A 16,301-nucleotide genomic window follows, 5' to 3' on the forward strand; every position below is an offset into this window, starting at 1 on the left:
ATAAAACTAGAGGTGGCTGAGCAGTCCTAGTAGTAGGCTATAAAATAAGTAGTAGTATTAGTAGTAGTAAGAAGTAGGTAGTAGTTCCTATAAGTAGTAGTAGTAGTTAATAATGGTGGTGGTCATTATTATAAAATTGCATCGTTGCCGGGCTTTTTCACTTCCGGAACCTTAGTTGTAGCCGGTCCTACGGGGACGGTATTTATGGTTACACTGGAAAAAAAAATTGGAAATCACCAACGTTTATCCGATCATTTTAATCGTAACTGGACCAATAAATGATCGATAGTTGTATGCACACGGAGGTTTTTGAAGACTAAAGTGTAGCTGCTTACGAGGTAAGCACCAACCATCGAGTCTGTCGTCTTACCGTGCCGAGAGTGTTAGCCTTGTATGAACACAGGCTAGCATTAGCTACTTGAACGCAACACCTACACAATGTAAGATTGTTATCTTTCCGAAGCAGCCAAACAACTGGTGGCAGAAATCGTGGTTCTTTTTCCGACCCAAGTAACAACCAGCCATCCTGCATTTCTACCACTTGTGGATGATGATAAAAACAAATCAAATGTGTTGGTGTTAGCGTTTGTATTCGCGTTTATTGTTGTGTAATTAGGGAGCATTTTGGTCTGCAGATCAATGATATGAGTGTGTCTTTGACTAGTTAGTACCAGTGTGTACCTTTGAGACACTAAAACGAGATGCCAGATATTATGTAAACTAACAACAAAAACACACAGATGTGTTGCAGGGGTAGCTCACTGCTACTTGCTAGCTGCCTCCATCCTTGTCTTGAAAGCCTTTAGGAGTCATCCTGATCAAGGGTTCATTATGTACAAAGTAAAGCTGAGATTACCATCGGGTAATAGAATATAATATAATTACTTTTATTGATCTCAAACTGGGAAATTGTGGCGTTACAGCAGCAGGTTATCCAAACACACAATGTGAGTAAAAAAAACCCACAATGTTAGCAAATCTAAACATAATATAATATTAACTACAAAGTAAATATGTACAAAAAATATAAAAACTAAGAATGTGAATACATATACAACCAGGATTTAACTAAGCATTACTAGTCTTAAATAGGAAGATTAAATGTAAACGTGCAAAAACAGAGTCGTAAATGGACAGTATTGACATAAGTTAAAGTGCATGAGTGTAGACATGTAGTAAACAGAAACTATACAATATAACAGCGAGTAGACAGACAGATGAAGTGAACATGAGTGCAGGGATCATTTGTAAATTTACAGAACAGGTTACAGTATGGAGAGACAGATATTATCCTTTAAATAAGGAATTGGACTATCATGTTCTGATATAGATGGCTAGTATTTAACTACTGTGAACATCATGTAGGATAATAGTCTAATTTGGATAGACCACATAAAGGACTGCCTCTAAACAGTGTGACTGAAACATGGTTATGTATTTGTCTTTTTTAATATATGTTCATAAGCAAGTGAAGGAGGAATCGGAAGCACCTGGTCTGTCCATACGTGGAGACCATGACAAAGTTAAACCCGTCAGAGTCATTATTCATGCTGACCTTTATTCTTGTTTGCATGTTAGCAGCTCTGAAGTAGCCTTCCGTCCTCTGAGGACCAGTTTTAACATTATTTTGTTTTATTTTCTGTCCAAGTCTGAAACATGTGTGCAGCTCCTTGTCATCAGCAGATCGGTTGAAATGCTCTTGGTTTATGATCTTTAATGGATAGTCGTTTGCATTACACTTACTTTATTTTGACCTGAAATTAGATTATGATAAGGCTTTGCAGAGAACTGGTCTAATAAGCCATAAAACAGTCCACAAGTTGAGATTGAAAAAATAGTCTCTTTATTAAGACATGAGGGGTTAAAAAAAAAAAAAGTGCTCACAGTGCAAAAAAGTTACACCATTGTGAAACAGACCCAACTACAAAAAGTAAAATAATTTGCATTTTTACAGTTGATTATCAGTGCAACCATGTGTGAATTACAAACCCCAAAGCTTGCTGTAAGGTGTCATCAGATACCATACACCATTGTAATACATGTGATGTTTTCATATATCAGGGCTCCTGATGAAGGTGTGCAGGTAATACTGTGAAAGCCTTTGTAAGACGCCATGTCTGAAGAGGCGATGTCAGACAGTGACCTGGAGCCCAGCCTTAACAGTGAAGATGAGGATTTGGAAAATGAAGAAGAAGAGGAGGACATGGAGGAAGATGAGGATGACAATGATGGGGATGATGAAGAAGATAGTCTTGGTGAGTAACATATTAACTACTGTCTGTATTGCAGTTTATTGTGTTTACCAACAGTGATTCATTTACAACCATCTGAGAACAGGAAGAAGATTGTTGTGTTGTAAAATATGAACATAGCTGCACTTCAAGACTTGCATCGGTAGTATGAATTTATAGGTCATTTAGGAGGATATGTAATAGTATGTTAATATTAGACATCATTGCCTGTCATCTTGTAATTTGAGGCATTTCAGATAAACACTCTCTACTCCTTCTCAAGAACGACCTGCAAGTGCCCAGAGCAAGGAAGATGCAGCCCAGGATGGCCAAGACTCCACCTCAACTACCTCCGAAGAGCCATCCTCGGAGCCGGCATCCTGTCCATCTTCCAGGCCTCCCTCCAGGCCTCCCTCTGGACCTGCCTCCAGACCTGCCTCTCGCTCTCAACCTCCAGGCAGCCCAGAAACATTGAGCCAGAGCAAGAAACCCTCCAGCAAATCAAAGAAGCAAAAATCCTCTAAATCAACCAAATCTTCAAAGTCTTCAAAAGGCTCCAAACCTTCTAAGCCTTCTAAACCTGTACACATGAGGAAGAATATCAGGTACATTGATCTACTTTTTTTCCCCAGCAGGTAAAAACATCACGTATTCTGGAGAAGTTTGTATTTAAACTGAACTTTTTCCTTATGCTTACAGAAAGCTGCTGAAAGAGGATCAGCTGGAGGCTGGGACCAAGGCAGCTCAACAAGAGGAGATGGAGAGGCGGAAACGTCTGGAGCAGCAGCGGAAGGACTTCCCTACACCTGCTGTCCCAGAGTCCCAGCTTGGTGATTACCCCTCTTTCTTTGAAGCCACATCTTTTCACTCATGTATGATTTTTACTTTTTTTGAGTATTTGATAGCCTTATTTTCCACTAACCTTCCCATGTCTCAAACAGTGGACACTGCGTCACTTTTAGGAGAAGTATCTCACTTGGTCCCGGCTCTCCTGAGCAAGCAGGATGTGATCTGTCTGGACAGCAGCGGCGATGAAGATGAAGAAGGGGAAGCCAAGCTGCCTGCGCTTGCCATTAGAGATGGTAAGTTCTAAATATGTTAAACTATGTAGATTCCAGACTGTATGAGTAATGAGCATGTTGTCACACACACAGCGTTTCCTTCTCCTGTTATGACGCAGATGTAATTGAGCTGAGCTCGGGGGATGAAGATGCCCTGCAGATAAGCAGCGAGTCTGCCGACGAGGATGCTGACGGCACTGCAGGCTCACAAGAGAGCAGCGGGGCGCATATCAACGACACCCAGAATATGCCTGACGCCCAGGGTCGCGTGCTGGTTAATATCAATCACCCTGCAGAGGAGAAAGACATTTACCTCGCTCCACAGTTGGCCAAGGCAGTAAAACCTCACCAGGTATTCACATAATCACACCCTCCCTTAAACTCTGCTAAACAGAAACCCTCACTAATAAACAGCCTTGCTGGTTCACCTAAAAACATTTGTTTTCTTATTTTTTTTAAGATCGGGGGAATCCGGTTTCTCTATGATAACCTCATCGAATCACTGGATCGGTATAAGTCCAGCAGCGGGTTTGGCTGCATCCTGGCTCACAGCATGGGTTTGGGAAAAACTTTGCAGGTGATATCTTTTATCGACATCCTACTGAGGAATACGGAGGCTCACACTGTGCTGGCCATCGTTCCTGTGAGTAATCAGAGTTTATACAGACTGAGCACATATTCATGTTCTTCAAAGCTTTTTTTTTTGTTTTTATTGAGTGAAATCTTTGCTTTATTTTTATTTTTTAAAAAGGTGAACACACTTCAGAACTGGTTGACAGAGTTTAACCTCTGGCTCCCTCCACAAGAAGCACTTTCCCCGGACATTGACCCCGCATTTGTCGCAGGCCGCACATTCAAAGTTCACATCCTCAACGATGAGCACAAGTAGGTTCCATGCTGTGTATTCTTTAATGTAACGTTTTTGGTTAACAAACGTTTAGACTAATCCCCCTCACTGTATGACCTGCAGAACCACCTTAGCCAGGGCCAAGGTGGTGGAGGACTGGTCCAAAGGGGGAGGGGTGCTGCTGATGGGTTACGAGATGTACCGCCTGCTCTCCATGAAGAAGAGCTTTGTAATGGGCAAGAAGAGGAAATCAAAGAAGCCCGCAGGACCAATCATCATCGACCTGGACGAAGAAGATAGACAACAGGAGCTCATGAGAGGTCAGAGAATGTCAGAAACACATAAAAACAAACAAATGCACACATGATGTACCTTTTTTCTATTTTTTTAACACCTTTTCCTTTGTTATTTAATCTCCATAGGTATAGAAAAATCCATAGCACGGCCCGGCCCAGATGTGGTGATATGTGACGAGGGTCATCGCATTAAGAACTACCATGCCAGCACATCACAGGCTCTTAAGAACATCCGCTCCCGGCGCAGAGTGGTCCTGACAGGTTACCCCCTGCAGAACAATCTGATCGAATACTGGTGCATGGTGGACTTTGTCAGGCCCGACTTTTTAGGCACGCGGCAGGAGTTCAGCAACATGTTCGAGCGTCCCATCCTCAACGGGCAGTGTGTGGACAGCACACCGCAAGATGTGCGCTTGATGCGCTACCGCAGCCACGTGCTACACAGCCTGCTGGAGGGGTTCGTTCAGAGGTAAAACGGATTTCTGACTCTGCAGGGCTTACAAACTGCTCTTCCATCCTGGATGCTGCTTACCTGTCTTTGTCTTTTCTTGCTTAAAGACGAGGTCATGATGTGCTACGAGACCAGCTTCCAACCAAGGAGGAGCATGTGATCTTGGTGCGGCTTTCTCCCATTCAGAGGGCTCTCTACTCTGAGTTTATGAAACGCTTTCGAGAAGCAGGGAACACCGGCTGGCTTGGTCTTAACCCACTCAAAGCCTTCTGTGTATGCTGTAAGGTGAGACTGTTTTCCCTGCTGTTAGGTCAGAACGGCAGCTCAGCCTTCTCTTTCCACAGACAACTGTTAAAAGTGCTTCTTGCGCATTTTTTTTGATCATGAAAGCTTCTTATTCCGACAGATATGGAATCACCCAGATGTTCTCTTCGAGGCCCTTCAAAAGGAGAGCCAGGCCAACGAGCAGGACCTGGACCTGGATGACATCACTTCAGCTAGTAACCCACGCTGTCCTGCACCGGGTGCTGGCCTCAAGGCCAAAGTAGCCGACTCCAGCAACAGCAAAGTCAACAGCGTTGTTCCACAACTCAATCACTCCCAGGAAAGAGCCAATCAAGTCATCACGTATGAATGGGTATGTCATGACAACAGTTGATGCAGAACTATTTCTCTGCAGATTTTTCTCTTTGTTTTCAAGCTCAAGCACCTTTAAGTAAAGCTTCAAATTCTGAAATAGTGCAGATAGATGTGCTAGACCAACATGTAATCTTTGTATTCATGTGAGTATATGAGTTTGTTGTTACTTTTTTCCACTTGCTTTCATCTAACAGCCTTTCCTTCTATGTCTATGTCTCAGGCAAAGGACATCATGTCAAACTACCAGACGGGAGTTCTGGAGAACTCGGCCAAGATGGTTCTGCTTTTCTATTTGATTGATGAGAGTGTGAGAAGAAGAGACAAGATTTTGGTGTTTAGGTAAAGTCCTCTGCTCCAGCGTACGCTTCATTAAACACAAATCCAGCATTAAGCAGCTTAGAGCAGAGATGGGACGAGTTAGCTAATTAATCTGATTTATTATGAGCTTTCTGAGATTTTTACAAGCTGTTGGAAATTAATATTTTAATCCTTTTTACAAGGTTTTCATTTTTACTTTTCCAGGTTAGGATTTTAAGCTTGAGTTTCGACGTGAAACATTTTGCGAAAGCACAGCTGCTTGTTGTTTGACGCTTCACAAAAAATGTTACCAAAGCACACTCCTTATTATCTCTTTGTCCTGTTTACCCTCTAGTCAAAGCTTGTCCACCCTGTCAGTCATTGAGGACTTCTTATCAAAGAGAGCCATGCCGCCAGGTATCGCCTCCTCCGACGCCCAGAGCCAAAACTGGGTTCGCAACCTCAATTACTACAGTGAGTCATCCAATCTGTGCTCTCCCCCAAACACAACCACAAAGAGAGCGGTCGTCACACTGAAAACTCAAAGCTGTGATGGACTTTATTGATTTTTTTTTTTTGAACTCTTAATTTCTCAAGCTTTCCCATTTCATCCTTTTTTAGGGTGTGTTCAAAGTTGGGAGAAATCGTTTTCTTTTTTTTAAATTAAATTTGTCAAAGATGTTTAAGACTTTTGTTTCATACATAGTATACGGTTATGCTCTGTGACTGGATGGTTTAGATTCACACATCAGATTCACTGATCTCTTGATGCTTTGACTGCAACTATTTAGAGTGTGTTAATAAGACCCTGTTAAACGTTTCTTTATTATTTAGCGAAACATGTTAAAGTCATCCACATGTTGTGTTCAAGTTAAGAAAGTGTTAACATTAGTTGTCTGTCTCTGTAAAGGACTGGATGGGAGTACATCTGCCTCAGAGAGAGAGAGACTCATCAATCAGTTTAACGACCCAGAGAACACTGCAACATGGGTCTTCCTTCTTTCTACAAGGTTCGTTCTTTACTCTATACTTTTACAAATATTGTTCACACTCCCTGGAGACATTGACAAGAAGTTGGAGTGAACATCTGCTGTGTTCCTTTCAGAGCGGGCTGCTTGGGGGTGAATCTGATCGGGGCTAACCGCGTTGTTGTGTTTGATGCCTCCTGGAACCCGTGCCACGATGCCCAAGCTGTGTGCAGAGTGTACCGCTATGGTCAGAGGAAACCCTGCTACATTTATCGCCTGGTCTGTGATTTCACCCTGGAGAAAAAGATTTATGACCGACAAGTCTCCAAACAGGGAATGTCTGGTAAGAGATTTGCTTGGACCAGATGTTTGTTAAATATGCCATTTACAGGGTAGTTCATTATCCATTTTGATCCGCCATCCTAGCTATAAACACACTCTGATTTAATGTGAGCAGTTAAAAACATGTAACTGAATGATATTAAGCCTTAAAATGTTGTGTCTCTATGTGTGTGTGTGTGTGTGTGTAGACCGTGTTGTTGATGACCTAAACCCGGTGCTGAACTTCACTCGTAAAGAAGTGGAGTCACTGCTGCACTTTGTGGAGGATGAACCTGACAACCACTCTCTGACCTCGAATGAAGAATTTGAAGAGGTGATGCTCAAAGCCTGTCAGTATCACCCACACCTCATCACCAAGGTACAGCACTATCATTGACATGTATGAGCCTTGACTCATTTTTCCGGAAATATAAGTTTAGTTAACCTACTTGAAACAGAGATTCTGGTAATAAATTCTCTTTTTCATTTGCTTTATTAGCAACCTTTCCATCACGAGTCCCTGCTGGTGGATCGTAAGGAGTCTAAACTAACCAAGGCAGAGAAGAGAGCGGCCAAGAAGAGCTATGAGGACGAGAAACGAGCGTCCGTGCCCTACACACGCACATCGTATGCCCCCTATTACCCAAACAGTGACCAGGCGCTCACAAACATACCAGCATTCAACCAGCGTGGCTGGTGTGTTTCATTCTGCATGCTTCGCATTGCTTTTAAATGTCTCATTTAATTGTTTGCTAAGTGACGCTAATAATCTAATATTGTTCACTAGTTAAACTCCTCAGCTACAACCTTAAACTAATCTGCAGTGTATGATATCTTAAAAAGTATTTTCTAAGAGATTTCCTGGACATGACTGACAAGATTATTATTTATATTTTTAGGCGTCCCATGGTGCGGCCTGATGACAAGCCTGTGGCAAGCGTCAGGCCCATCCAGTCAACTCCGATCCCCATGATGCCTCGCCAGGTTGGCATGGGCATTGGTGGCTCCGGCTCTGCAGGCAGCCTGCCCGTTAACTTCCTACAGAAAGCTGGAGTTTATGTGCAGAGGATCGTCACCACCACTGGTAATGTGTATATCGAATATTTTTCAACGCTTGAATTAATAAAGTATCACACCACCAACAAAATGTTGCATGTTTTGATTAATGAATGAATTGTTTCATGTGTTATACCTCCAACCATCTGGTCTGTATCTACAGATATTGTAATCCCGGGCGCAAACAGCACAACAGATGTGCAAGCACGAATCAGTGCGGGAGAGAGCATCCATGTGATCAGAGGATCTAAAGGTAGAAACATCTACAGGACAGTTGCTCCCTGCTTTCAAATCATTTCGACTTACTATGTGCATCACTTGATTTGGTTTCTCTAACACAGGCACATACATAAGGACCAATGATGGAAGAATATTTGCTATTCGATCTGGAAAGATCAGTAGAGCAGTAGGTGGGGGCTCTGCAGCTCAGAGAGGTAGGAGTTCACATTTTCTATTTTGGTTTATGTAACATCATAGCTTTGGTACAATACAAACAGGATACATAAAGTTAGGTTTACACATCACATTTTTAACATGAAGCACATTAAGGAGGCACTGCTTATCACTCCTGATATGATGTATTAGTTTCTGTTAGTACTTGTAAATGAAAGTACATCCAGTGTAGACATATAGAGAATGAATTATTTCAAAGCAGAGTAGATGAACTGACATTTCATGACCGTGTTTCCTCCTCCACAGGCATGCAAGACTCCCTGATCCATCCCATCAGTAATGGCTGCTCTTCCCCTGTGGATCAACGGCAACTTTCCCCAAACAGGGAGCAGCGATCCTCCTCACCCCTGAGCTCCGAGATCCTCCGAGAGATCAGCCGCTACACGTCATCCACAGGTGACACCAACATGGGGTTGCATTCACCTTCTGACATGTCGGCCACACCAGCAGATGACGGTGGAAGCTCCCAAAACATTCAGGCCGGAGATGTCAGCCGGCAGCTCGGTGACGACCTCCTGAGCTCGGCTTTAGAGATGCGTGGCAGCAAACGCAGGAGTACTGAAGGCCAGAGAAACATACAAACAGGGGGCAAACGCAATGCTGCGGCACGTTTTCCTGGCCTGTCAATGAGCTCCAGTGGACTCAGTTTCCCTCCTGTGGGTTTGAACTCCTCCTCCTTATTGGGGAACCTAGGGCACATGGGTCACCCTCTTCTGATGGGTGGTAGCAGTGGATCATCATTCCTTCAAACCCCAGGACAAACTCTGACTGATTTACAGACCATGTTCCCCTCTGCAGGCTCAGACCTGTTGAGACAGTCCTCCCCAGGGAACGGACACCTCCCCAGCCCCTCCTCTTCCTCTCTGCCCACAGCTTTCTCTTCTGCCTCCACCACCATACCCATGTCATCATCACCGTCAGCGGCAACTTCTTCCTCCATGGTGTCGGGTTCTCTACCTCCGTACTTGATGAACCCCAACATGGCGGGCCTGCTTTCGTCAGGCTTCCCCCTCAACTACAGCCAGTCTCTGCTCTCAGAGCCCAGTATGTTCTCCAACCCCCTACTCTCGGGGTCAGGGGGATTCCAGGCGCCGAACTCCAGCTCTACCACATCACGTTTCCTCTCCCATTTCAACAATCCCGCTTCCAGCCTGTTGGGGGCGGCTCTCACCCAGTCAGACAGACATCAGAGCACGGAGAATGGCGGCAGTAGTTCTGATGATGACGTCATAGAGGTGACAGGACAGTAGAGATCTAAATAGGCAGTTTCACACAGAAGGTTGGGATCTTGATTCTGAAATAAGACTAAACTTTTCAGGAAATACAAATCGATTTTAACCACGAACACATACATTTAAATTGGAAAACATTTATACAAATGATATGCGTTCGGTCTTTCTGTTAAACTGGCAATTTAAAATAGTTTCATTATGCCATCTTATCTTTAGTGGAACAAACGGCATTCCCATTCCCTGTGCTCTCATTAAATTTGATAAACGCTCAATCCCCCACACTGACGTCAGTTTGTAACTTTGAGGACTTCATCAAGTCAGAGTTACAAAATGATCCTCATCCTGCTGGATATTCTAGACTTGTTCACCTGGAGAATCAGCGTAGTGGGAACAAACCTCTGACATACAGGGGGGGCCAAGGGGGTTTCCTCTGAATTAAAGTGAAATAATGTGATTAAAAATCAGCTTTGTGTTGGATCGTCTGATGACAAAACGCTGTGAAACAGTAGAGTGCAAACCAAAATGTCTGTTGCCGTTACACTTTCTGAACGCTAAATGACTTGTTCTTTTCTTCAGCAGTCTTTCTTTTTGCAGTTAACAGAACTGGACAGCTACACACTCCACAGTGAAGTAACAGCTGCTACTGAACGTGCTGTTGATATTTGTACAAAAAAAAAAAATATTTCCCTCAAAGCTTTCCTTTGACAGAAATGTTAGGCTTTCGGGGCATATTTTAGTCTTTAGTGATTTGATAGACATCGTAGCATCCTGTTGAAAGAATATTATGCGTCATACTATAAAGTGGTCATGTTGATACTTTGTAAATAGCAGTTATCATTGTTTATATTTCAAGTCGATACTGTGCAGTGTGTAGACTTTAGCTGTAGGGAGATGGCTCATTATTACAGTGACTATCCTGATGATGAATAAGCCCTTGCTTTGATTCTTGGACTCAAAGTTTTGTTCAACTTTCTAATTTCTGTTTTTTTTTTGTTTTTTTTTGTTTGGTTTTGTTTGTTTTTTAAAGTAAAAATGAATGTACTTTCATGTTAGCCTTGGATACCACAGGGGCAGGGACATGGATTTGGACTGTGTTCTTTGATTTTTGGCCTTAAATATAAATACACATAGGGGTCTTGAGTCTTAGCATTTATCCTAAGTACTTTCTTTTACAAAACTGTTGGAAGAACTACTGAGCATTTAGACATTCAGTGTTTCACTTTAAAAAAAAAAAAAGAAAAAAAAACAAGTTGAAGGCAGAATCAGCAATGTGACTAAAAGCACCAAGTGTCAGCAAAAGTAGCTTGAAACTGTCCTTTTCTGTTGCTAGCTCATTAGCAAACTCTTTTCACCTACATTCTGTTACATTTCTGTAGAGTAGTGTTCCCATCATTTGTGGATATATCATCACTCAGACAGCTCACAAGTAGTTTTTTTTTTTTGATTCTTCCTTTCAGAACATCGCAACGAACAAACACAACCTGAACTGTAGAAAACGATGCACTCAACACAGCCTTAGTGGATGAAACCTTCAGTCAGTGTAGCCACAAACCATTCAACCATTAAACACCTTACTACAACAACCTGTGACTGCGGCAGAGCCAGGTCAAGAAGCGTGGTGGCCTTACAGAACTGACTGTGCCATTGTGTGGTAGCTTTTAACGGAGGTGTGTCTCTTAAAGCAGTGCACACGTTAGTATCTTCTGTCAGTAGTCTCAGTCGCTGTGAGTTGCCATGCTTTAGAGAGTTTAGGTGTTTGCTGTTCTCCGTAGCCTTGTGTTTCTGTGTTGTGATGACACCTCAAGGTATGTAGATGTTAGGAAAGTCTCTTTTCCTCCCTATGAAATAAGCAAGTCACATTGCTTATTAGCCCTTTAGAAAATCATGGAGAACCTGAGAACACAGGTCATCCCCTGTAAGGTTACATTTTTTGTAGAAAATGTTTTCTTGTGGGCACCTTTTTCTCCAACCATCCTGAGTACTTTTTGTTTGATTTGCTACTGGCTCCTTCCCTGTTGTTGATTTGGATGTTGCATTTCTATCTTTAAGGAAACTCGGCATGTTCAGGTGAATTGTGATTTTCTTCAGACTTGAAGTTGGAGTTGTTACGTTGAAAAGGATCAAATCTGCGTTTGAACTGTACAAGGTACATTACGACACCATGTCTTTATTCTCAGTCTTCTCTATCCATTGGAAACATTTTGCATATGAATCTTGGGAATCATCAGTCTGTAAAAACGCCTGTCTGCCCGTTCCTGTCAGTTATATGCATTTTTGTGTTTCATGCTTCTTTTATGTTTTTTTTATAACTTCTTATCGGGGTCTACTCACTTGGCAGTCGTTTCCCTTATTTCAATGTAAGTGTCTGAAATGTATTTATTTATGATGGAAAATATATTGTTTTTGTAATGACATCTTTTTTTACCTTTTTCGTTCAGTTTGACCCATTGATGGCTGATCCAGTAAGACTTTTTCGTACATGCTGCCTAGATCGGAGCAGAATAAGACTGTGTTATCTATGTTATTTTAACAATAAAACACTCTATTACTGCAGTGTGAATCAATTACAAAAGCTTTTCATGTTACTGTTATCTTCAGTTTTATTCAAACAGGTGGCTGAACAAATCAAAGGCAGCATGTGATCAGAAGGAAGGAAAATAAGCCACCTGAGATACAACAACTCAACATGATCAGGAAAGATTTGGAAATACAGAGGTCATGTTTAAGCTGCAATAATCGTATGCCCCTCTCTTCTGCTCAAATAACTCTTAAGCCCCTTTAACCAAATGATACATTTCATTTGGTTACATATTAGACATGTGTACACACACACTGTCTTACTTGTAAACATTTATTGGCAAAACTTTGGTATTAACTCTATCAGGCAAACAGTTTGCTAAAATGGACGGGGCAACTTCAATAGAAAGTGGCTACAAGCCTGCAAACACTCATCATGACATCAGATTTAAATTAGAGAATCAATAAATAAACAACAAATATCGGCTTCCTGTCAGAGTACACATACCAAAAAGCTTCCTAAAACTTAATGAGGTTATTTTAAATCAACTGTCAGTTCATGATTTTAAGTCAAGGGGACACAAAAGGTGCAATAAATACATTTGAAACAGAAAAAAAGGAACATCAGTAGATCAAGGGTGCTGCCAGGAATTTTGGTCCCCAAGAAAAATGAAAATAATATAATATTGAAAATACATTAACTACTGTATTATTATGTGTAGGGCCTCTATCAGTCATGGGCCCTTCCTGCACTGGGACAGCCTGCAGTTAAAGGCATTACAAACGACAACATTGAAATAATCAGTCTTTATTCTGATATTATTGTTTGCTTTGGTCACAAAAAGGCATCACTATTCGTTTCAGTCTGATTCATAACCACATACAAACCTACTTACAGTGGCTTCAAATAAGTGACATCATCTTGCAATCATCAGGTTTATATTATATTACCAAAAGCAGCTCTAACCCTTGAATTTCATTGCAATTTGATGATTTATTCTTTTTTTTTGCCTTAATTCAGTCAAGATTTTACCAATTAAGCCTAAAAAATGTCTTACAGGTTACAGCCATGCTGCTTTAAGGGACACTGCGGCTGGATTTATGAACAACAACTCTTGGATGAATGCTAAAAATATAACATGTAAACATGCTGATGTCTAGCAGGTGAAATATTTCTCATGTTGTAATCTGCATGCTAAATCTGCATAGTCCCCCAAAACACAAAGTAGAGTGGAGGCTGAATGGTTTATCATTCATTTCACGTTTTGGTCATAATCTACTTCAGCATCGCTTGAATAATCAGAAACCACAGAAGAAAGACAAAAATGTGCAATATACCTGAAAGTGTGAAATAATGAATGATCATGTGAGTGATCTCTACCAAATTCCTGCATTAAAACAACAAATACAGGACATCCTCACTCAGTGACCTCAAAGAGATCTTCAGTACGATTGTTATGTAAAGAGAAATATATTTTTTAATTTAAAGAACATTTTAAGTATCTCATCTCTCATATTACTACTGTGCAAAATGCATCCACTGCCTTTAATAGTTAAATCTCGTTGGCAAGCCTTGCATCTCGTGATTTTCTTGTAGAAGTGTTGAAATGGTGTCTTCTCTCAGGACTGAAACCTTTTCTTAGCCATGTAGGCCGTGGTGACTTGGTTCATCATAACAAGGGCAGTGAGGGCGGGGCACAGTGCTGACAGGTACCAGGTGTATCCGCTCACAGATGCAGCGAACCAGGCAGAGCAGAGACCGAGCAGCAGGCTGACACTGCCCAGCAGGTACGTGACCAGTCCAGATGCTGCGTGGTAGCGCTTGAGTTTGGCCAGGGACCAGCCTTTGGCCAGAGAGTGGAAGATGAGAGGCACAGCTGCCAAAGACTGAAGTCCCACCACACACACTGTGATCAGCCCCAGAAAACCATGCCATGAGGTGAAGTGGGGTTTATCATTCAAGTGCTTGTTGTAAAAGATGGCTGCAAGGCCCAGGACTGCACAAGACACACAGATGCACTGCAGAATCCAGTGAACACGGCCTTTGGTTTTGTGTGGCAAACTTTTTATAGGGGAGCCATGAGGCGAGAAGAGGAGTATTGCTTCTGTCATGAATAAGGAGAACTGGTGGAAAAGAGAGAGAACATAAATTGGGCTGTCAGTTCTCTTGAATTCTTGGTTAATCCTTTGGTCTAACATGTATCATTTTTTAAAAGCCAAAATCTACATATTCAAATTTTAAGTTTAACACCAGTACAAGCTGAATTTTGGCTTTTGATTTTATTTTATTTTTGTAAATGGCTTTAATTACTAATCACTTTTCAAAATAGTTGCTACTTGTTGACAAAAATATATATTGACAGATTATAACTTGGATGGTTTGATTGAGTTTAATTCAGACTGTACTGCAGAAGATTTCTTTGAAACATCAAACTTACTGCTAGTGTCATTAAGAATGGGTGCCAGGAAAACAAACCTAAAACAAAACACACAAACAAAAAAAAAATGATATAACAGGAAGCCCAGTGACATTAAGATCTTTGAACTTTGGTAACACTCACTTGAGCCCGGTCGGGACAGGACAGTAATGAAAACAGTGAACACGATGCAGATCAGGTGGGTGAGAGATGCGGAAACTGTTCTGGTAAAACCGTAAAACCGGTGCTCAGGTTCAGTCTCTTTGCTGTGAACCATGTTAAAGCCAATAAATGACCACCAGCCTCTCACCTAGAGTGAACTCGAAGAATCATCCAAACAGACCCGGAAGTGATGAACGGAAACCCCTCAAGTCTAAGATTTTTAGACTGTAAATCAAAAGACGGATCTTATCTTAAACAGAAAGACACATTAACTAATCCCAGTCTCATACCAGTCTCATACCAGTTAGTTTAAGCAAAATCATTTCTGTTATCAAGCTGTTCAACGGGGGGGAAAGTACGACTTCCGGTTGTTCTTTTCAAAATAAAGTGTTATTTAACCAGGCCACCACAAACAGCACAAGAGCTACCTCGAAGTAAAGCCAAAAGATGAAGAGCTCCCCCTACTGACTGGCTGCAGTTAAGGTCATAATCCCCGCCCCCTCCATGTTAACAGAACGGACATGGGGTTTACAAAATTGTTTTTATTAACTTCAATATTTTCTCAAATATGTTTTCTGTCATGTTTTCAGTCATTCTTATCATGCAGATGAATGCTCAAATGATAATTTTCTGAGACGTTTTTGTTGTTGTTGTTGTGGGTTTGCTTATTTGATTACTGTAGGGGCCCATTTGTCTGGGAAAATGCAGCATTTACATATGTTATATTATGATAAGTTCCTTGTGATCAATTCGGCTTTTTGCCGTGTTTTTTTTGCAGAGTGTAGGCCTACATCGATTAAGGCAATTTCACCCAGTTTACCAATGTTTTCGTTATAAGCTTTTACTTTGAAACAAGAATAAACGGATATGGTCTCTGCTTATTTTTGTGACGGTTATACTCCTACTCCTCGATGACGTGGACACCTCCCAGTAACATTTCCCACATATATTTAAAAAGGAGGGGGGTTCTGGCTGAATCCAGTTTGTGTCGTCATGTTTAAAGGTTGTTTTGACAGATGCCGTCATTAGTTAGAGTTGCATTACCCAATTCAAGGTGAAAAAAAACACGCTCAACGTTTGCAGTGAGTGTAAAATGTGTTGGGTGCATGTTGTTGGTTGAAGCCAGTCGCAGGTTAAGCAAGTGATGTCTCAGACTAATACCAACCATTCCATAGTCAAGAACTCAGTGGACACTCACTGGTCAGCTGATCATTGGTTATTGTGCTCCAATTACTCTGTACTAAGCTTGTGACTGTGCAGGATCACCACAAACTGAGCACACAGGCAGCATGCAAGAAAACAACATGTTCATTCAGGAAATCCCTCTCTCCCTCTATGTCTATCTCTCTCTGT

The 16,301-nt window shown here is 41.6% G+C and overlaps 2 protein-coding genes across 2 annotated transcripts; one reads left to right on the forward strand and one right to left on the reverse strand.

Moving 5' to 3' along the window:
- The first annotated feature begins 200 nt into the window (after positions 1–200).
- Positions 201–12,405, forward strand: rad54l2 (RAD54 like 2). The gene is made up of 22 exons (XM_020642382.3): positions 201–338; positions 2,062–2,255; positions 2,515–2,836; positions 2,931–3,061; positions 3,173–3,313; positions 3,412–3,644; positions 3,753–3,935; positions 4,044–4,177; positions 4,263–4,459; positions 4,562–4,904; positions 4,994–5,171; positions 5,293–5,523; positions 5,746–5,864; positions 6,178–6,296; positions 6,733–6,832; positions 6,928–7,133; positions 7,321–7,490; positions 7,611–7,807; positions 8,011–8,195; positions 8,331–8,420; positions 8,509–8,601; positions 8,867–12,405. The coding sequence occupies exons 2-22, from the start codon at positions 2,114–2,116 to the stop codon at positions 9,868–9,870; spliced, it is 4,518 nt and encodes a 1,505-aa protein (XP_020498038.1). The 5' UTR covers positions 201–338; positions 2,062–2,113; the 3' UTR covers positions 9,871–12,405.
- Positions 12,406–13,161: 756 nt separating this feature from the next.
- On the reverse strand, positions 13,162–15,299 carry cyb561d2 (cytochrome b561 family, member D2). Its single transcript, XM_020642384.3, has 3 exons — positions 14,931–15,299; positions 14,808–14,845; positions 13,162–14,493 (listed from the first exon to the last, which is right to left on the reverse strand). Exons 1-3 carry the CDS (start codon positions 15,061–15,063, stop codon positions 13,990–13,992), a joined length of 675 nt encoding a protein of 224 aa, XP_020498040.2. The 5' UTR covers positions 15,064–15,299; the 3' UTR covers positions 13,162–13,989.
- Positions 15,300–16,301: the final 1,002 nt, after the last annotated feature.

The sequence above is a fragment of the Labrus bergylta genome, chromosome 5 (assembly GCF_963930695.1).
Source record: "Labrus bergylta chromosome 5, fLabBer1.1, whole genome shotgun sequence".
Lineage (NCBI taxonomy): Eukaryota > Metazoa > Chordata > Actinopteri > Labriformes > Labridae > Labrus > Labrus bergylta.